Here is a 23,488-nt window from a genome sequence, read left to right on the forward strand (position 1 = left end):
GCCAGTAGACTGTGTGTGCCCAGTTGCGCCCTGTCTGCCCTTTAAGCTGGGTCCTCATGTGGCGTATGTATCCATTGATTAACAGGTTTCAGCTGGGCGGCCCAATAGTACAGTTGCAGGTTTGGCAACGCGATTCCTCCATCATACCATCCCCTGTGCAATTTTGTTTGCGCAATGCGTGTCGGGCGATTGTTCCACATTAGACCGGCCACCAACCCAGACACCCGCCTGAAGTATCTCGGTGGTACTGGATATGGTGTGTTTTCCAGGATATATAAAAATCGGGGCAGAGACATCATCTTATACAGAGCGGCTCTGCCTAACGTCAGTGACAGCGCTGCCCAGGATTTAACATCTTGCTTCAAACGTCCCAACGGCGGCTCTAAGTTCTTCTGAAAGAATTCATCTGGGTCTCTAGTGACGTGCACACCCAGATAGCGGAAGGAGGTCCCTGCCATCTTCAGGGGGCAGTCTTCATGTAGTGTGGGGGGCGGGCCCCGCAAGATATATATCTCCGATTTCGCCCAGTTGAGAGTGTAGCCTGACACCCTACCTTGTTCATCGCATAGCGCCAATAGCACCGGTATACTGTTCTCCGGATCCGTCAGGTATGCCAGCATGTCGTCAGCATATAGTGATATGCGGTCCTCCCACCCCTCCGCCCAGGAGATCCCCTTCAGCAATGGGGTAGAGCGTATCATAGTCGCCAATGGTTCCAGCGCAATCGCAAAGAGCAGCGGCGACAGCGGACATCCCTGACGGGTTCCTCGCCCCAGGAGAAATGTTCGGGAGATATGCCCATTCGCCACCACCTGTGCAACAGGCTTGTTATAGAGCAACCGGAGCCAGGCAACGAATTTGGGGCCAAAACCCATATGCGTCATTACCTTGAATAAGTATTGCCACTCAACCATATCGAATGCCATCTTTGCGTCAAGGGCCATTATAACCGCCGGTTCTGATAGTGAGGTTGCCCTGGCCAACACTCCGTGTGCCCTTCGCAGGTTGAGAGCGGTGTTACGGTGCGGCATGAAACCGGATTGGTCGGGGTGTATGAGTTGCGGGAGGTGTGACATCAACCGCGTGGCAAGGAGCTTAGCCAGTATTTTAACCTCAGCATTGAGGAGGGAGATTGGGCGGTACGATGTGCATTCCCCGGGCGGTTTTCCGGGTTTGGGGATTGCGACAATGGAGGCCGTTCGCTGGTCTAACGGAAGTTCGGCCCTCTCCAGACTATCCGTATACATTGCCAACAAGGGCCCCGCCAGACCCTCCGACGCGGCTTGATACCATTCTATCGGAATACCATTCGGTCCAGAGGCCTTACCCGTCTTCACCGCATGGATTGCCCTTTGTATTTCCTCCTCCACGATGTCTTCTTCTAGCTCTGCGGCCGCCTCCGGCGTCAGGGACTGGATGGGTATGTGACTCACCGCTTCCCGAGCCATCTCTACCGTAACTACAGTATCAGGAGTGTATACTTCCTGGAAGTAGTCCGCTAAGGTCTCGACTATCTCCTCGGGCCTGTGTGTTCCACCCCTTGTCTATCTCTAATCCGTAGTATGCCCCTGGCAGTCCCTCCCTTTTTATCTAGCCAAGCTAACATTTTCCCCGCCTTGTCCCCTATGTTGTAGATTCTATGTGTGGTCTCAGTTATTTGAGCGACTGACTGCTGCTTCAGGTGATCCCTATATTGTTGCTGCCTCAGAATCAAGTCATGTGACGTGTCAGGTGTCGGAGCCGTCTCGTATGCCACCGTTGCGTCTTGTAGGGCTAGTTCTAGCCTCGCCAGCTCACTCTGCCGCTCTCGTTTATGCCCAATAATGGACGTTATCGCTTGTCCCCTTAACACAGTCTTGTATGCCTCCCACAGGATAGTAGGAGATTTTACAGACTCAAAGTTCTCAGCAAAGTAATGGGAAGTCGCCATTTTGAGAGCCTTTTTCACCTTGGGGGTCTTAAGGTATGTAGCATGTAGCATGTAGCTTACGTGTTTTCTCCTGTGTGGACAATGTGAGTGTGACTGGGAAGTGATCCGAAATCCCCCTGGGGTGTATCTCAACATTATCTACATGTCGCATTCCGCCCCCCAGCGCAAGGAAATAATCAATACGCGTCAAACTATTATGGACCGCTGAATGGTATGTGTACTGCCTCGCAGATGGATGTGTATGTCGCCACAGATCAACCAAACCCATCGCTGTCAGGAAGCCATGGAATCGGGAAGGCCCCTCTGTCCATGGTAACTCCGGGAATCTATCTATCTGGGTATCTATCGTGGCGTTAAAGTCCCCTCCCAATATTATGTCTCCTTCAGGTAGGCTTAATAGAAAGTCTCCCAACACTGGTAGCATCACTGAGTGTAGTGCCGGGGGGATGTATACTGAAACCACCTGTAGGAGCCTCCCCTCCCACTGCCCCTGGAGCGCTGCAAAGCAACCCAGTGTGTCCATCTTGGTGCTTAATACAATGAATGGTGCCGATTTCTTCACTAAAATACCTGTGCCCCTTGAGTTCGTGGTGAATTCAGAGTGTATCGCCATTCTATATCCTTTCCTATCTAGGGCCTTGACAGCACTACCAGTGAGATGCGTTTCCTGGAGAAGGACTACAGCCGGGCCCCGCCTCCTTACCTCATTTATCACCAACCCTCTCTTTATTTTATCTCCCAGCCCTCTCACATTCCAGGTCATGAGTCGGAGAGGCTCCACCCGCGATCCCATTGCTCCCCCTTCAGGTGAAGGTATGCTGTGGTCGTGTGTCATCAATCCTACTCCTAAAGTAGTGAGCGTTAGGTCCTACTCCCCGGGCGCGCCCGCTACTAGCTTGCCCCTTATAGTGCAGTATTAGTATTGTGGTTTTCAGCCGTACTTGTGGAACTTCAAGAACTAACAAACAGAACTCCCGTACAACCCCCCTCCCTGCCTCCCTGCTTACCGGGCTTTTAACCGCCCGCCTCCCCAACTTAGCAGAGTGCTTAACCCCTCCCTTTAACAGTTTACTTGCGCGCTGGGGTGGGGTGTCCTCCTGAGCAGGCGGCATCCCTGCTCTCTTTCGTGCTCCCCAGGTCAGTGTCCAAGAGCGCCCAACAGGTAGTAATATATCACTCGTCTCAATGTCATGTTTCACCGAAATTTCATGATTCTACACCCCCTTCTGCTCCCAGGGAGCCATGTGTTGGCGACTGATGTTGCCCGCCTCTCCCTGACCTCTGGGATCCCGTCCGGATGTCTTCTTGGTGATTCTGGGAGCCATTTTGCTGGCGGCGGGGGCGTCCTGCGGTCCTCCAGCCCTCTAGCCAGTCCTGCGCCGCCTCCGGCGTATCGAAAAACCAGACTTTGTCCTCCACCACTACCCGAAGTCGGGCTGGGAATAACATGGAATAGGATAATTCTTTTGCCCGCAGTGCCCTCTTTACCTCCAGGAATGTTCTCCTTCTGCGTGCCACCTCTGCCGTGTAGTCCGGGAAGAAGGCAATCGTTGAGTTTTGGATTTTGACGGCTGGAGACACCCTCGCCGCCTGTAATATTGTGTCGCGGTCGCGAAAATTAAAGAGTCTCGCAAGGATCGGTCTCGGCAGGGCTCCCGGTTTCAGTTTTCCACCGGGCACTCTGTGGGCCCGCTCCACCGAGAAAAAGTGTGAGAGTCCCTTGGGGTTCAGGTGTGTCTTGATCAGCTCCTCCACGTAGAGGTCCATGGCGCCCTTGCCTTCTGATTCCGGAACTCCCAGTATTCGAACGTTGTTCCTCCTCGAGCGTCCTTCCTGATCGTCCATTTTGTCTCTCAAGGATTTGTTTTCCGCCGCCATCTTCTCCATCGCCACTTGCAGGTCAGAAACGTCCTCTACCAGGGATTTCGTTACCACTTCCACCTGTTTCACTCTCTCATTCATTTTTTGGAGGTCCGCTCTAATCAATGTGACCTCCGTGGCTGTAGATCCCACTGAAACTTGTACCTGAGCCAGGGCTCGCATCACGTCTTCCAACGTCGCCTTCTTCACACCTTCACCTTCCGGCGGTTTCCCCTTGAATTCCGGGGTTCCGCTTGAGGAGTATTGTTCCTGTCATAGGCGAACTTATCGAGTTTGGCCTGCGTCGAGTTATGTTTAGGGCCTCTGCCTGCCATGCTTGTATCGGAGCCTTCCCCTCTTCTGTGTTGCACTCTCACTGTGTCTTGAGGGTTCTCCTGTATTCCACCCCTCCTCCACACTGACCGTAATCTCCTGGTCGTCTGTTGATCCTCAGCTGCCAGCGCTGGATGTGGGGTGATCTGCTTCTAATGAACTCGGGTAAGGCCTGTTTGGAGCGTGCCTTTCAACTTGTTGAGTTCACGCCATGATGCCTTGCCATCTAATGCTTCCCCCACAGAGTCGTGGGAAGGGGAGAACCAGGTGCGGGGGGGGGGGAGCGCCACTACAATAGTCCAGTTGGTGTCAGGCAGGGTGATCAGGGATGTGATCCTGTTTATGGTAATTTCTACACAATGTCCTCTGTTGTCTGCGCCTTCCCTGTCACCTCTCTGCGTGTCTCTGAACGTACGTTAGTCTCCCCGTAGGACCAGGGGCACCCTGCTGGCTTCCTCCACCACTGCCCCCACTGTGCACAGTGTTAGGGAGGTGCGGTGCGGTGCGGTTCGCCGCTATTCCGATCTCGAATTTAATTATATTTGGTGCAGCTGGGGTCAGATTTGTAACTCGCTCCCTGTGCCAGCGATGTGGCCTTGATGCAGCACCTTCCCGCTCCCGTCGGCCTCCCAACGTTGTTTCTCGCCGCTGCCTATCAGAGGGACGTTACGGGAGGAGCAGCAGCACAACCCCCCCCCCCCCCGCCGCTTACTGGCTGCCCGCTGGGTCCTCCTTCGCTATCGGCAGATACGGCGCAGCGCTCCTTCTTCTGTTCCTGCACCGCTCTGCCTCCGCTTTCCTTCTTTGCTGCCTGTAGGGTCTCGGTTCCAGTCCGCCTCCTCCCCCGATCTCCCGCCTGGGTGCAAGGTGTGCCTCCGCTCCCCTCCGACCTCGATCACCGCCCAGTTGCACTTTCCGCGCTGATTTCCGGTGTCTCCGTCCTGCTTCACCCGCACTTCCGCCCGGCCGGCCCTAACAGGATAGTCCGTCGTCCGTGGCCGCTTCAGGGCCTCACCGCTCGGTGTCGCGACTTTCACCGCGCCGGCGTCCTACGGCTCTCTGACATTCCCCGCTGGGCTCCACTCGGTCCTCGACCCGTCACGCACTTTCAGAGATGTATTTTGTGCGGATAAATGTGCCGGATAGACGTGGGATGCCGCTTCACTCCTGGAGCTTCCCCGTTAGGCGGCCGCCATTCTAGGCAGCTAGCCACGCCCCTCGATGGTGAGGTATTTAATAATTTAAAGACCATGTGCCAGTAACCAGCATCTACTTCCTCCCTATAATACCCAGATTAATAAACAGTCCAGCTTCAACACCAATAATAAGCACAAAGGGGCTTTCTTAGAGCGTGTATCTAATTATATGGATCATTTTTTGTTTCCCGTTACACTCACATTAAAATCTCACACTCAGGCAAAAAAGATGCCAGAGATGCAATCAACAAGATAGACTGTAAAACCTGGGAATGGGACAGCACATCTAAAAGCTATCCTAGACATGTTACTCAATATGTTGTAACTCTACAATTCTATGGAATAGGATGCAAGAATTAAGAGATCAGTACTGTTTCTGTACAAAGGGCTTCCCGTTTATGGATCACATGGATATGTGGGTCACGATGATCTAGATGTGCCTGGAGTAGAATACATTTGTTCTCAATAACAGAGTTTATCAAAGATCAGGGGCATGACAATGAGGTCACATTTGTTCCCTCTTTTGTCAATCTATGTGGGTTGGTAAGAGATGGTGCATGCATACCCCTATGCATTCTAGGGTAATTTTGATAATATGATATTATCGATCAGATTTAGAGATAATATGTAATTTTATGTGTGATGGTTTCTTTCTAAGGATGCTGTCGTTAATTCTGTGCTACGTCAAATGCGCACATTCATGGTGCCTACATAACAGCCTTTTTTAGGGTGAATTTATTAGAATTAAGAGAACATGTACCTCACAGTGAGAGTTTGAATGATATGTCCAGTAGATGTAAAGAAAGAAGATTATTTGCACATGTTCTAGTCTCCTCTTATAAAAAAAACCAAGATGAAAAGAGAGAATGAAGTAACCGAGATCCTTCAAGGGGTCTATTAAATGCCAGGCAAAATACAATTGGACAGTCACAGAATCACACAAATTTTGCTGATACACTGGAAAGTGTTATTTGTGTATCCTGTATAATGTGGGAATCCCCAACATGACGTTAACTTCCTAGTATATAGTCTAGCGATTAACACAATTTACCAAATAGATTCTGAATTAAAACAAGATTGGAGGATAAATAAATATGCTTTTCTGTGTGTGTGTATATATATATATATGGAGTGGTGTGGCTCACTGGTTAGAGGCAGCAGACCCGGAAGCAGAGAACGGCCCGGGACCAGGGTTCAATTCCCGACGCGGCAGGGTCGTGGACCAGGGTCAGCGGACTCGATAATTCTCACCTCGGTGCCTACTCTAACCAGGGATCACACTCGGCAACTCTGGGCATTAGCTTGCCTCATCTCTACAACGGCCCCCCACATTCGCCGGGGATGCCTGGTTTCACCTTGGAGATACCCAGTAGGGACCATCTCACAGGGATAGCCAGGACGGGTTCCCCTGCGGTCTACAGCGCCACGACGCCTCAGGGCAGCAGTGCGCTTTACAAGACACATACATACATTATATTACAGACTATTGTGCCATTCAAAAATGAGTCATGGGGCAGATAGAGCCATCAAGGAACTGGATTTTAGCTATCCAGGAAGATTTCATTTTGAAAACAACCACAGATAAACAGCACTTAATTACACTTTTATTAAAAACTGATTTCATACTGTCACACATTAGGAGCATGCACCAGGTACTGGCAACTCAGGCAATTAGAATTGTATTCTATTTGGGCTAATGTTACATTAGTTCGAAGTGGCAATATTGGCAATGAGATGTTTGAAACTTTTGCAAATCGAACAGCTGGCAGTGGTTAAGATTTATAATGGCTTAGTGTCCTCCATTCAGACTTCTAATTACAATTAAAATGTGGAATGTACAGTACAAGGAAAATACCAGGTATTAGTGTCTTAAATGGTGCATTCATTTGAATTGATTTGCATAATTTGTGTAATGTATGAGTTTAGAAATTTGAAGTTTTATACCAATTATGAATTTCTTTTATGTTTTTTTAAATTTAAAAACCCAGATCTCTGGGACCATAATTTAAGGGCATGTTCACTTAAAAGGCCTTAAGAGTCCGGCATGAGACTTCAGAGAAAGTTACTAAACAAGGGTAGAATTAATCTGGAATCCCTCCTTCATCAAAAACCCTAGTATACATTTATCCCATGAATCATATTTCTAATATTCATGAGATTGGAGAGATAGTGTATTGGGTAAGTGGGAGTGGATGTAGGGGCGTTTAAAATTGTGATTATAGGCTTATTGTAGGAGAGACCTGGAGAGTAGATATTTTGGCGATCGGTAGAAAAAAATCAGGTGTAAAAAGTGCTAGTTTCCGTTTTCAGTATCATACCAAGGAGAAAAAAAAACCACACACACACACACACAACCACACACAACCACACACAGAACCACACAACCACAACCACACACACACACACACACACCCACCCACCCAACTATTTGTGTGGATATATATCTGCTTGTAAATGTGAATGCATGTGTTTGTATATATAAATAGGCAAAATACAAAGCTTTGCACTAATATAGACACACACTCACACATTAAGTTACTAGCACTCATCATAACCAATAAAAACCCATGTGCAGGTACCTCAACTTGCACTGGGAATGTTTCACAAATGTCTAGGTGTCTATCTGTACCATGCTCACTTACTTGCAGGTTTCTGTGTTCCAAAGTGAAGTTCCAGGTCAAGGTACTTGACCATGTCACTCAGCTTGTCGTATTCCGAGTCTTCTCCAAGCTGCAGAAGAAGGCGAAAGAGAGAAGTTATTTGAGTACTCTCGCCGTGCACATGAACTTTCAATAACAAAGGCTAGTGAGGAGGGGATATGGGAACCTATGTTCATTACAACTGAACCTCCAAGATCCCATTCCAACCTCTGAAAGTTTATCTTCAGCAGTTTATAATAACCATTAGAACATTGAAATGTTGTGAGCTCAATTGAAGACAATGGAGTGCACCGGGCTTCTAATGGCTGGTAAAAGCCGGAGCATCGACATTCCAATGTGTGTTCACAGCCGTTGCTGTGAACAAAGGCCTCATGGAGCCTGAGGGAAGGCGTCACGGAGCCAGAGGGAATTTCAACCATCACGAGCTCCATGAGGCCTTTATTTTACAAATGAGAACTTTCTGCCTTAGAGCTCTCCGTAGCAGGCTCTAACGGCCAATTAAGGCCCGCCCCCTGATAAAGGCCCTTGCCGAAATGCTGGAGCGGACCTTTAATGGCCAATAGAGCCAGCTACGGCGGGCTCTAAGGCTTTATTGCATTTTGGAAAATATTACAAGTAGTCCAGTATACTATCCCTGCTGATGAGGGGTAATACCCCGAAACACGTGTCCAGGGATGGCGAAGACAGCGAAGATAGCAGAAGATCGAAAGATGATGCATCGCGAACACTTTACTACATTGACCAGAGTCCTTAGGGGCGACACCGCCGGTGTGTGAGTAGTGTGCGACCCCACCCCCATTTGTAACTTTAAAGCTCCCTTGAGCAGCGGGCTGACGAGCCTGGGATCCCGCACCTACGCGCCTGAGTGGTACTATACCTGGCAGATATTGGCAGCCATCGGCAACCCCAGTACACGGCCTATCCCTGCTGATGATGGGTGATACCCCGAAACACGTGTCCAGGGATGGCGAAGACAGCGAAGATAGCAGAAGATCGAAAGATGATGCATCGCGAACACTTTACTACATTGACCAGAGTCCTTAGGGGCGACACCGCCGGTGTGTGAGTAGTGTGCGACCCCACCCCCATTTGTAACTTTAAAGCTCCCTTGAGCAGCTGGCTGACGAGCCTGGGATCCCGCACCTACGCGCCTGAGTGGTACTATTCCTGGCAGATATTGGCAGCCATCGGCAACCCCAGTACACGGCCTATCCCTGCTGATGAGGGGTAATACCCCGAAACACGTGTCCAGGGATGGCGAAGATAGCAGAAGATCGAAAGATGATGCATCGCGAACACTTTACTACATTGACCAGAGTCCTTAGGGGCGACACCGCCGGTGTGTGAGTAGTGTGCGACCCCACCCCCATTTGTAACTTTAAAGCTCCCTTGTGCAGCGGGCTGACGAGCCTGGGATCCCGCACCTACGCGCCTGAGTGGTACTATACCTGGCAGATATTGGCAGCCATCGGCAACCCCAGTACACGGCCTATCCCTGCTGATGAGGGGTAATACCCCGAAACACGTGTCCAGGGATGGCGAAGACAGCGAAGATAGCAGAAGATCGAAAGATGATGCATCGCGAACACTTTAATACATTGACCAGAGTCCTTAGGGGCGACACCGCCGGTGTGCGAGTAGTGTGCGACCCCACCCCCATTTGTAGTCCAGTATACATTTATGTAAATAATGTTTCCCAACAGTTTATTAGAGAGGTTATAATATTTTCTATATTTGTTTCTTGACGCCTCAAATTCTGCACTGCGAAATATTCCTAGGCCAGGGGTAGGACTGGCGGCTAGGATTTCTATTTCTACTGTACCATCCGTGTCGTCCAGTAAAAAATATAAAATTTTCCCTTTTGTGTTATTCACTATTACCAAAATTGAGACTATCCTAAGTCTACAGTGAACCAAAGGAACAATATTACATTTAACAATATAACAACACATATTATTTTATTGTTTTGCATCCATATAACATTTTTAGACAATAATGTACCTATTAAAAACACATTTAGTTACATATCCTTGTACATATTCGTTTTTAAAACAATCACAAGTATATAGACAATGATGTTTATATTCTGATGGTTCTTGTCGACAATTATTGTCCTTGTCCAAGTAAATCTATACTAATATAATAAAGAGAGAGCCCAAACCTTTGAGGCGGGTAATCTCAGGAACCACAGCACCAATCACAACACCCAATACAGCGTTGGAAAGGGCAGTTTCAGCAGAAGGACATAGGCTATGCAGACGCCCACATTATACATTTAAAAGGTAAAAGAACCGTGCCAGCAAAGTAGTCCCTTGTGGGCGTGTCTGCGTTGTGCTGTGGGGGTGTGCTGAGGGCGTGACAAACGCTGGGGGCGTGTGGTACGTTCCGCCCTTCATGCCATGTCTCATATTGTGTGCTAATCCCACCCTGCTCCCTTTAAATAGCCCTGCACCCCATAATCATAACCCACCCTTACTCCTTAAAATACCCCAACACCCTTAAACACTAACCCATCTTAACCCTATAAATATACCCTGTACCCCAAAACCCAAACCTATCCCTAAACCCTAAAAATACCCATGTACCCCAAAACCCAAACCTAGCCCTGAACCCTATAAATACCCCTGTACCTCAAAACCCAAACCTACCCCCGAACCCTAAAAATACCCCTGTACCCCAAAACCCAAACCTAGCCCTGAACCCTAAAAATAACCCTGTACCCCAAAACCCAAACCTACCCCTGAACCCTAAAATACCCCAAAACCCAAACCTAGCCCTGAACCCTAAAAATACCCCTATGTCCCAAAACCCAAACCTAGCACTGAACCCTTAAAATACCCCTGTACCCCAAAACCCAAACCTACCCCTGAACCCTAAAAATACCCCTGTACCCCAAAACTAGCCCTGAACCCTAAAAATAACCCTGTACCCCAAAACCCAAACCTACCCCTGAACCCTAAAATACCCCGTACCCCAAAACCCAAACCTAGCCCTGAACCCTAAAAATACCCCTGTACCCCAAAACCCAAACCTAGCCCTGAACCCTTAAAATACCCCTGTACCCCAAAACCCAAACCTACCCCTGAACCCTAAAAATACTCCTATACCCCAAAACCCAAACCTAGCCCTGAACCCTAAAAATACCCCTGTACCCCAAAACCCATACCTATCCCTAAACCCTAAAACTACCCCTGTACCCATAACCCAAAACTATATTTGAACCCTTAAAAATACCCAAACACCCCAAAACATATACCTCAGTACCCCAAAACATATACCCCTATACCCATACTTACCTTATCCAACCATTAAAAAAAACCTTGCTCTTACCATTCATGCATTTACAACGAATTTCGTTGTAAATGTATGCGTGGTAAAAGCATATAAAATGTAATGCCATGCGTTATAATGGCATTGCGGAGTCATGGTACTTTCGTAATGAAAGTATGCGGAGTGATGGTATGCGGGAAAAAAGTTGCGGAATAATGGATGTGTACCCTCCCCCGGTAAGTACATTGGTGGCACGGCGGCCAACATCTCCAGCAACATACTCATATTTTTTCATCACCCATTTGAAAAATGCACAGGTCTCTCTCATTGATGGCCAGCACCGACATACACTTTTAGACACACCTCCCGCCACAAGTTCTAGAATTGCGAACTTTAGAGCTGGGGAGCCACGCTCGAATCTCGGCATCAGCTCAACATCCTGTGATTCCAGGCAAATCGCTTTGTCTCCCCGTGCCTACTACAAATGAATGTGTTCTTCTGTAATGTAAATTGTGCTCATGCTATGTTGTCGAGTTCGCACTATATAATATTGCAAGGAAAAATAAAGTAGGGAAACTCGAGTTCAAATACTACTGAACGCGCACTCTTAAGTGCATCAGCAGTGCACTGTGAATCGGAGCGTTTCACAGGCCTGTCACAGATAAGAAATGCTATCAAAATGAAATCCTACAAAACAATATACTACTGGCCGGCAGCAATTCATACCCGGACAACGTCGGGACGGGCTGCTAGTCTTATATATATATATATATCTCAATACATTTCACAATATTAAAAACATTTTATTCCTTATTAAAACCAGATTACTGTGTACTTGTGTCGATGCGTTTCACTGTATCTTGTAGTTTGTACCGCCTTTTTAGGTCTCGCGACCTATCGATGCGCGCATGCGCATCGAGCGGAGCGAGGATTCATGTCGGCAAAATCCTCTTCAAACCAAGGGCTTTCAGCCCCGCGGTTTTCTTGCAGTTCACGTGAATCACGTGAGCAAACATGCACGCGCATTCACGTCCAGGGCTTCTCCTCCCCTAATTATTCATGGCCGGCCGCAGGCCGGCCGTACTTTCAGTTTCCCGCTTCTCCTCCCCTAAACATTCATTCCCGGCCGCTCACAGCACATCAAAGGGCTTCGCCCAGCGTGCGCTCTGCATTCTCTCTTCTATCAACAATATTCCCTCCCGTGCTTCCCCACGTACAGCTATTAACTGCATCCGTTTCCTTAGCAGCATTCGTGACCTTCCATCCTGCCTGCTGCAGTCACTGTTCTTTCCCTTCATTTGTTCATTCTGGTACTGTTCTCATGTACTCGCCTGTCAGAGTATTTCTAACTCTCCCTTCTTTTCTTCCTACATCTAAAGCCGATTTCTTTTCTGTCCCTTCTCATCCAGTCCAGCTGGGTCTGCCCTCTACCACTTTCTATTTTCTCGGTGATTCTGCGCTTCTCTCGCTCATTCACTTTCTGTTTCTCCATCGCCTCCCACGACCTCTCTCTGGTTGTCCTCGCTATCTCTCGCACTCCGACGTTTTTTCTTGAGTTTATCCCTCTCTTTCTCGCGCCTCATCTCTTTCTTTTCCCACTCTTTCTTCATTTCCCTCCCTCTCTTGCCTCCTGACTTTCCTTCTCCATGCTCTTTCCTTCGCAACCCTACTCTTGTTACTTTTCCCTTCTACCCTTCTCTAGCTGTCTCCTTTCTTGCCTCGCATTCTCTTTCTCTATATTTTCTTTTTCTCCTGCTCCCTTCTCTCACCCTGCATATCCTCAATGTATGTATGTCATCCATCAATGTATATATGTCGTCCACTCTCTCCTACACCCCACTCCCTCCTACACCCCACTCCCTACAAGACGTACGCATTTAGTATATAAAAGTATGCAGATGCATTTGCATAAATATTCCCGATTGTGCGCGTTTGCAATATGTGCGAGATGAGCAAGACATTGGAAACAGAAACATCAAGGCATTGTATTTCCAGTGATTGCTTGCAATACGCCATTTTATTTTCTATAGAATAAAGAGGATCATGGTAATTTTTACAAATTGCACCACATTTCCAATTTACATGTGTATGCGGATTGCTCCAACCCCCCTGCCCCCTCACTTCCTGGCCGCAGCAGCGCGCAGTGCCGCACTGCAGTAAAGTTGTAAATACCTTCCGCAGCTGTCTGCCAGCCTGCAGTGAAATACTGTCTTTGTTCGACATTTCTCTTCTCAGGCCGATCGTAAAACTTTCCAGCCCCAACGCCTCACTTTAAAACACACCCCGTTTAACAAAACAAAGCTGCAACCAGGCCTTTTGGCTGAAACGATTTCTACTACCACAGTTATTGTACTAAAACTATTTCCAGGTTAGGTCACTTAAAGATTCTGGCCCCCGTGCTTTTTTTTATTTTGAACTGGCAAACTCGTATTTTCTTTGCCTCCAAGAATAAACAATATAAACTTTGAAGTGGCATTTTGGTTCAAGTGTTTTTGGAATATTACACTGCAGCAGCGGCGTCTGGGTGGAATCGAGGCAGTATCTGCGCCTAGAAAAGGTCATGCCCAGTGCTTGGCGCTGATTTACGCTGCTAACTGCTTTCGTTACAAAAGCAGCCCTGATACTTTGCAATGGAGCCGGCCTGCTTGTTCAGAAAGCGCCCGGTGACTTTGAAAATGGAGGCAGCCGCAGTGCGGCAAAGAGGCTCTGGTTAACAAGCACTGGCGTTGCCAATAGGTCTCATCAATCACCCTCCCACAGGCTTCCCCAGCGCTGCCCCGCCCCCTGCTTCACAGCCAGGCCATCTGTTCCCTGCCAGACCTCTCACACCTCCGTCACAGCATGCCTGTGTACTTCAAAGGCTTATCACTTCACACGGCCGGCCGCAGGCTGTGCAACCAGAGCACTTCAGTTGGTGCGCAGCCCGCCTCCCAGCACTGCCTTGTTACTCTCGGCAGCCGTGAGTCCCTAAACACTTTTTATATTTAATTAGCAGCAGCAGCATTTCTCCTGCGCCAGGCCACATCAAAGGCTCTGTGCCACTTTCACCCACACAGCAACACTTACAGACATGCAACGCCACTCACACCCACGCAAGCCCACTATCATCCACGCAACACCACACTCACCCACGCAACGCCACTCACCCAAGCAACACCACTCACACACGCAACGCAACTCATCCACGCAACGCAACTCATCCACGCAACCCCACTCATCGACGCAACCCCACTCATCGACGCAACGCCACTCACACATGCAACGCCACTCACACATGCAACGCCACTCACCCACGCAACACCACTCACCCACGCAACACCACTCACCCACGCAACGCCACTCACACATGCAACGCCACTCACCCACGCAACGCCACTCACTCACTCACTCACTCAAAGCCACTCACACCCACGCAGTGCCACTTTCACCCACACAGCACCACTTTCAGACACGCAACGCCACTCACACCCACGCAAGCCCACTATCACCCACGCAATGCCACACTCACCCAAGCAATGCCACTCACCCAAGCAACACCACTCACACACGCAACACAACTCACCCACGCAACGCCACTCACACACGCAACGCCACTCACACACGCAACGCCACTCACACACGCAACGCCACTCACACACGCAACGCCACTCACACACGCAACGCCACTCACACACGCAACGCCACTCACACACGCAACGCCACTCACACATGCAACGCCACTCACACACGCAACGCCACTCACACACGCAACGCCACTCACACACGCAACGCCACTCACACACGCAACGCCACTCACACACACGCAACGCCACTCACACATGCAACGCCACTCACCCACGCAACGCAACTCACTCAAAGCCACTCACACACACGCAGTGCCACTTTCACCCACACTGTGCAGTGCACAATAGGTCTCGCAGTAGGAAAGTTGGAGCTATTGGTTTTGTAAATGACAAAGCCCTTTATGTTTTTAAAATGAAAACAAAAATAAAAGGCATTGTTATTTGCAATTGTAATAGCTCCAACTTTCCTACTGCGAGACCTATTGGCAACGCCAGAGCTTGTTTTCAATTGGGTCAAATGTACATTCCTTATGTGACGCACAGCGTCTCTGCTATGGGGGTTCTGCTTTGACCTCAAAAAGCCGACTGTACTTCCGAGTCCTGATACCGAAGAGGCTCCCAATTATTAAAAAGGCAGTGAATATACACAGGTTGATCCAAATATAAGGATTTAACCTTAACAAAGGGGTGAAGGGAGGAGATACTCACCATTACCTCATTAAAAGCATAAGGAAACAGAGACTTACAGTCTATATGAAAATTCCACAAGATTCTCTGCCCTGACGGAGGAACACAGAGGGATCAGTATATACAAAATAGATCCTCTGCCTCACCGTTACTTCACAGTGATTCTCTGATAAGGATTAATTGGTCTGGTATAAAGAAAATTATTTCATGTTGTGAGTCCTGAAGAAGGTGTTTACAAACCACAAGATACACCGAAACGCGTCAACACAAAGACATAGTAATCTGGTTTTAATAAAGAATAAAATGTTTTTAATATTGTGAAATGTATTGAGATAAATATAAGATTCACTTGGACAAGGACAATAATTGTTGAAAAGAATCATCATTGTCTAAATACTTGTGATTGTTTTAAAAACGAATATGTACAAGGATATGTAGCCAAATGTGTTTTAATAGGTACATTATTGTCTGAAATTTTTATATGGATGCAAAACAATAAAATAATAAGAATATAAGGTCTATTTACGTGTTGCTATGTTGTTCAATGTAATATTTTTCATTTGGTTCACTGTAGACTTAGGATAGTCTCAATTTTGGCAATAGTGAATAACACAAAAGAGAAACTTTGTATTTTTTACTGTGCTATATCACCGGGTCCCTTTTGGTTTAACCTGGGAAACTCTCTTTTTCTGGCCATCCGTGTAGTCCTACATGGATCATTATGATAACATTCACCTACGCCACAGGCTGGGAATGTAAAACAAGATGCTGGTCTCGGATGAGTAGGTGCATAAAGCTATGGATATAAAGGCATGGACAAGCGGTACACTGTAACACAAGGAGATGATGGACGGAGCACTGAAACTTTTCAGACACTCACCCCCAGTAACAGATCTGGGTTAAATCCATCATCATTCTTTAGCTCACTTCGCCACCTCAGTTCAGACCCAGCTTTATGCAAATCAGTCTTGACCCTGTGCCTCATGGGAACAGTCCAGCCCGGTCTTCCCTGAACCGGAAACAAGCATCCTGGGACCGCTTTTTGGGTAACACCCTTCATCATCCAGGCTAGCTTGAATCCAGTGGCAAAGCGAGCAAGGGACCCATGTCTGGGCATACCTGCCAAATTAGGGTACACTGTTCCATTTAACCTCCGCTGGCATTGCACCTCTGACTAACTCCATACCAGGCTAATGTAAGTGGTCACGTGGGGTTCCTGTTCCCAGTGAAGTGTCATGATGCTCTGATAGTACAGCTGTGGCAGCCTCAGCCTCTTCCCTTTTTGTGTGACTGAGAAGCTCTTGTCATTCTGGGTAAAGGACGATGTAAAGGAGAACATGTTACCTCACCTTGATTTCCCTTTGTTTATTAGTTTCACTTTCTGTTCGCCCCAAGTGGCAATACAGCAAGCGCAGATTTCACAAGCTCTCGTGTAAATCTTAGCCAGGACAGAGGAAGGAAGGCGGATTAGTTTGGTCTAACACAAACCTTCAGCGGAGCTCCTGAAACTCCTCAAACAAATTCGTTATAATAAAGGAAAAAGTCTAAAAATGACAAAGGAAAATAGGTGTGAATTAACCCCCCCGAAGCTAGACTTAAAGTACATCTGCAAGGGGCAGGAGTACTGTAGTTTATTTCCCCTTCATTCAAAGTGCCTGTTTGAGACATGCCATCTCGTGGTTGAGAGACAAACATGGCATGGTGCCTATGATGTGATCTATCTCCATTCTTTAGTTTCTCCTTGTGGGAATAACAACTTCACTGATTCTTTAGAAGTGTCTTTCATGCTACTGGCTCTGCTTGACCTCCCAGACCTGTCATCCATCTTAAAGGTGATCTATTTGTCAGTAGACTCACAGGGTCCACTCCTGAGTGGTTCAGTTCCTTCCTGGCAGATGCTAATCAAAGATTACTGTCTCTATTAATAATCACCCTTACATCCCAAGGCTCACGGCACCGCAGCTATACAGATGGGAACTTTCATGCCGAGCCTCAGCGGTTCAGTCTCACCTCCAGTCCTAGGTAAGGATTTAAAGATCCCCAAAACAGGCAGTAGCCCCTAAGAGACATTCACCAAAAGCACCATCAGGACTTAGACATCCCCGAAAAGTGAGCGGGCAGGAGCGGAGTCAAGCTTAACCGAGCCAACATCGATCTGACCTAATTCTGGGCCCGATTCACAGAACTAACTTAAGACAAAATCCTAAACTTACTACCATTTTGGTATTCACAGAAGGCACTTACTCATATTGGTATTCACAGAAGACACTTACTCACTTACTCTTCAATGAGTAAGTGCCTTCTGTGAATACCAAATGAGAAAGTGCACTTACTCATTTTGGTATTCACAGAAGGCCCTTACTCATCAATGAGTAAGTGCCTTCTGTGAATACCAAATGAGTAAGTGCCTTCTGTGAATACCAACATGAATAAGTGTCATCTGTGAATACCAAAATGAGAAAATACTAGTAAGTTTAGGATTTTGTCTTAAGTAAGTTCTGTGAATCGTGCCCTCTCTCTGTAGGCGACATCATCTAGGGCATATTTGTCTGCTCTAGGACAGTTTAGAAGTGTTCCTACTACGAGTACATTTAAAAAACGTCTGTAGCTGTAGTACATTGGCAGGGTCTGGGGACACCTTTGTACCTGCCCTTCAAATGATGCTACGCAGCATGAGCGGTCCAGCAGCACGTCACATGCTGCTGTACAGTTGACTGTGTCATACGTGCAGCTCCTGTTAGTGAATCTGAGATATTGTTGGATTGACTCAGCATCGCAGGATCAACCATAACTTTGCCCATGTGATCCTTTACATCAACCCAGGTCTTCCAGGGCTGTAATCACTACAATCCCACCTTCAGAATATCTGCATGAGATAAGTTGCATTTACATCCAAAGCTACATGAGAATTATTGACCTGGTCAGTGTGATCCTGAAAACCTGGTATGGCTGCAGCCTTCGGGGACACTGAGGGGCAGATTTACAAGCCCCTTGCGTCACCAGGACGTCTCTTTTGGGACGTACTGGTGGCGTATTTTCCTGCTCCATATTTACAAGGACAGGAAAAGCCACTCTGCGTGGCTTTTCCTGTCCTTGTAAATACGGCCCATATACACGCAGCACTGTGCGTGAACGGGGCATTCCATCAGTGTTGCTGTGGGTGTTCCCACGCAACATCCATGGAACTAGACACATTTCCAGATTTACGAGGAATCGTAAATCTGGAAATGCATGTGAATGCTGCGGCTCCCCAGGGGAGGCGTGGGGGGCGCAACGAGGAGAAAGGTTTTCATTCCTCCTCGTTTTCTTTTCCTATTTCTATGCATGCTGCATTTTGCAGCATGCATAGAAAATCACCTCTAATGATTGTTTTTGGTCAGGAAGGGTTCCCTTCCTGCACATAAACAATCATTGAAACAATGCAATTTTTCAACTTCTTTGTGTGCTAATGCAGCACACATAGAAGTTGAAAACGGCATTTCAGATTGTTTTTGTTCAGGAAGGGTTCCATTTCTGCACAAAAACAATCTCCCCACGACGCAGGCATCCTTGCACCATGGTGCAAAAGTGCCGGCACATGGCAGCAGTTGCTGCGCCAGTGCAGGGTTAAGCACAGAGATGCAACATATTGTTGTAAATATGTCTCATCCTTGTGCTTTGAAAGTGACTCAAAGCCATTTGGTGGCGCTGCACTAAGTCACTTTCTTGTAAATCTGCCCTAGATTGTTTAAGTGCTTCCTGATATCATGCAATGCACAACTTTAGAACTAATGATAACAGGTTTAATGTGCTGATCATTCACCCACATTTTCTGTAGCAAAGCCTAAGAGCTGCTACCACTGCTTAGTTGTTGGCTTGTGGTTGCACCAAAGTGGTATTTCTGCCTCATCTCACCTGACCCCAGATGGTCCCTTCCGAGTTCTCCACTTGTTCCCATCTCAGTCGTTTCACACTCATGTGGCTGGACTCACTCCTGCGATGCGGTCCACGGTGCAGAAGAGGTGGTGCGCAGGGCACTGGAGGCAACGGTGGAGGCGGAGGAGGTGGAGTTAGCGACAACGCAGTCTGAGAGTGGCCTTCTGCGGGCCCTACATGCCGGAGGTGGGGATTTCCACTGGCATCGAGAGTCAACGTCACCGGCTTGTGTGCATGGAACTGTAAAGGTGGTGGGGGAGGTGGACTCATAGGTGGGGGCGGGATGTTGTCGGACATCGAGGAGTACGTAAGGGAGCTTCCGTCGTCGCTGCTGCTGACGTACTCGCTAGCACTACTCATCTCGTTGGTATGAACACTACCCTGGTCATCTAGGAAGCTCATCTGGTGCAAGAGAAGGGAACACAAGAGAATAGAGGAAAGTATCCATTAGAAAGTTAAATCAGGAAATCAGAGGCAAAAATCAGCCAAAAAAGGAGCATGCCCCAAATGCTGTGATCATAAGTAAGGCTCCCGGTTTTCCGTTTTTACGGATTTTTACAGATAAATACAGACAGAAAACAATGTGTTTTCTGTCTGCATTTATCTGTAAATGTGGATAAATACAGAAAATTGTGCTTCTTTTAAGTGACTCTCTGTGCTTTCTTTCATGGAATTATAAGCCAGCAGCTGAGCAGATGGACAGCATGGGTAATCAAATAACAGGATGAAATGTCTTTAAATAACGGAATATGTTAACATATATTTATAGTATAGTGCTAATAGCTACCAGTGTATGTATTGTGTAATATTTGGCAGCTTAAATAGCTAAAACCCGACAGACATCAAAAGTATGAGTGCGCGTTTGTCAAATATATATGGAAATTACAGTTTTACAACTGTATTTATACACAAACACAAAATAAATAAGGATAAATACAGATAAAATGGCCCAAAAATAAATATGAATAAATACAGACAGAAAAGGCCAAAAAATAAATACCATAAAACCAGTAGCCCTAATCATAAGGCACCACCACAGAAAGGTAATGGAGCAAACCCACAACACAGTTTAGATGTCACCCAATGGAAAGGCTCCAGTCCTGTAGAGAACATTAAAGGACTGTCTTCAACAGTTTGCATGGCTACCAGATTGCTCCATGCCACAAGTACAGGTGTACAGGTGTTTCAAATAAGGTGAATCTGTACTACATATCACAGAATGCACTGGATTGTTATATGAAAAATGAGTAAATGGTGTCCCTAATGACTTGGGCATGATGAAAGTTAGAAGAGTGTATTGCACTCAACAAACCTCTCGCCCTTAGTATATTTTCAGCTAGAATTATTTGTTTCGAATGTTTATCTTTTATTATAAAATGTGTTTAATTTGTGTTAACTTTATGTTCTGATCCTTCCCTCTTGTAAGCAATTTGTATTGCCTAGCTCTAGGCACGCATCTTGGTTAAATAAAGAACACGTCTGACCGTAGATAGGAATAAAGGGGCATATTATCAAGGACAGGCGATACATTATCGCCGCTTTTATCAGCAGGAAACTGCCGATAAAGCGGCGATAAGGCCTTGATAATATGCTCTATGAATTCCAATCGAAGCCCATGTTAGATGTGTTCCCATCTAACATGGGCTTCAATTGGAATTCATAGAGCATATTATCAAGGCCATTATCGCCGCTTTATCGGCAGTTTCCTGCCGATAAAAGCGGTGATAATGTATCGCCTGTCCTTGATAATATGCCCCAAAATACTTCCTGAGTCTGGTGTTTGTTGAAGAGGCGGCCAGCCCAAACCATAACTCTTTATCATCAAAAAGGGAACTATTTCCCAGTGTTACCACCATTATCAACAAAGTCTTGGCGAACGTTTTCCTTTGTATATCATTGTTCATCGGGAAATATTCTAGAAGGAAGTGCTTGTGTTTCTGAGAAGATGGGGCCAATACACTTACCACAGGAAGCTGCAATAAGGAATCTCTGGCATCCCTACAACTCATAGGGTCCTGGTAACAAGTTGTGTGGCATAGTGTGGGGCATTCACAAAGCCAATAAATACCATTACAAGGGCCCCAAAGGGGTCATGTATCACACCTGATAAAATCCGATACCCCAGGGTTTAAAATATATAGGGTACGATGGACTGAACCTATTCTAATTTTGGGGGAATAACATGCAGATTTGATGCTACGCGCACCAAAATCTGCATGTCCCAATACATTCTGGGCCTTTTTCCCCTGTTAAATTCCAACAGGTTTTGAGTTTTTCCCCTGTTATATGCCTAAATGTGCTGTACTTTAATGTAGGGTGCAACATTTATGGAACCCGGTAATTACCAAGTGCAGAAAATATCTTACCATGTATGACTGTGATTACCATGCACACAGATGTTTACTTGTAATCAGACCCTTCCAGTGAAAAACTGTGGGGTGTAATTATTACACAACTCGTAATTCTGATTTCTGCAGAGTGTTTACAATTTACCCTTAGCTTATCACCGGGGAAGTTCCTTCAAACTCCCTACCCTAAGCTCAACATTAAACACGTTCTTACTTCCTCGTAGTCGTTTTCAGGGGTCATGAACTCGTCCACTATGGTCACTCTGTGGCCCAGTTGCTCACTCAAGGCATCCAGAAACCGGTCGGTATCGCGACTCCGTGGCGGTCTGGAGAAGGTGAACAGCTTCTTGCGTTGAGAGAGGGGGCTGCTGGCATAGTCGGTGTGCGTGGGGGATGGCGCCCGACTGTTGTCCAGGCTGACATAAGGATTTGAATCCGTGCTTCCAGGAGAGGGACTATTCCGTAAGTGATAAGGACACGGGGGCACTGGAGGTGGGTCCTTCTGCCATGAGATGGTCATCCCAGACTTCCTCCATCCTGTGGGAAAGGAAGAGGACAATATTGTAGAGGTTATGCAGTTTGTATTACAAAATGACTAAACCTGTAGTGTAGGACGTCCACTGAAATATGACCCTGGCCCAGCTTCTCAATAAATTCACAGAAAAGAAGAAAATGGTTCTGAGAGAATTGAAACTACACTTTCTTTTGTTACCTGGACTCATCTATTGTATCAGGACTTCCCAAACCTGCACTACAAAGATACCAGCATCTTTTTAAAGACTTAAACTCATGCTCTTATGTCAGAAACGTATATGGCCTTCTGTAAATTGCTCTGCCATCGGTTGCCCTGGGTCTTGATAAGCTATATGAAGAATATATAAATAAATGACTCACACGGATACTGTGGTAATGCTCAAACAAAGCAGTAAATAACTTTTCACAGGTGCCTGTCTTCACTATGGACCCTTAGCATTAGGGAAAATGCAGTCCTTGCATCTTTCTTTCATTTTCAATTTTGATTTAACAGTAAAATACTAACCAATTTTCAATGAGGTAATCTTACATTTAAACAGTTGAATTTTCACTAAGGTACTTTCCTGACATCATTCATTTATTGTTCATGCTATGGGTATCAGAGAGTAAAATACAAAATATAGAGCCTTTTAACAGAATTCCAGGGAATTTGAATCATAATATGCAGCATCTTGCATTGACTGTTATAAAGACAAAATCTTTACTATATGGAATGTTTGCCTTGATTACACTGCCAGCTAGACTACACATTCAACCTCTAAATAGTCCTCATTTTAAACCACACAGACCATTCAGAGGACATCTCTTTTCTCTTTAGAGCACACCTTTTCTCATAGTCATCAACCGTTCTCTCTAAGACACTTTCTATCGTATAGGTCAACTTTCTCCAAAGATCACACATCCCCCTATAGACAACACCTCCTCCTCAGAAGACTTCTCCTCATACAAGCTACCCCACTACCCTTAGACTGCACTCCCTCCCAAAGATCACAGCTACAATAGTCAACTTTTCACCCTAGAACCATGCCCTTCCACAGATTGCTTCTTCTCAAACAAGCCCCACCTCCTCCCACAGACTACCTCTCCTCCCATAGACCACTACTTCTTCTCATAGACTGTATCTTCTCCCTACATTCACACTTCCAGTAGACAACTTTCTCACATAGAGATATCTGCCCATTCATAGACTGCT

At 46.7% G+C, this 23,488-nt stretch overlaps 1 protein-coding gene across 1 annotated transcript in view; it reads right to left on the bottom strand.

Moving 5' to 3' along the window:
- Nucleotides 1-23,488, bottom strand: part of GRID2IP (Grid2 interacting protein) — a 386,546-nt gene that overhangs the window by 59,238 nt on the left and 303,820 nt on the right. Inside the window, exons 14-16 of the mRNA XM_078664172.1 lie at nt 21,977-22,299; nt 19,394-19,816; nt 7,962-8,049 (exon numbers count right to left, since the gene is read on the bottom strand). Of these exons, the coding sequence (XP_078520298.1) occupies nt 7,962-8,049; nt 19,394-19,816; nt 21,977-22,299 (834 nt within the window). The remainder of the gene's footprint in view (nt 1-7,961; nt 8,050-19,393; nt 19,817-21,976; nt 22,300-23,488) is intronic.

This window comes from Lissotriton helveticus, chromosome 10, assembly GCF_964261635.1.
Source record: "Lissotriton helveticus chromosome 10, aLisHel1.1, whole genome shotgun sequence".
NCBI classification, from domain to species: Eukaryota; Metazoa; Chordata; class Amphibia; order Caudata; family Salamandridae; genus Lissotriton; species Lissotriton helveticus.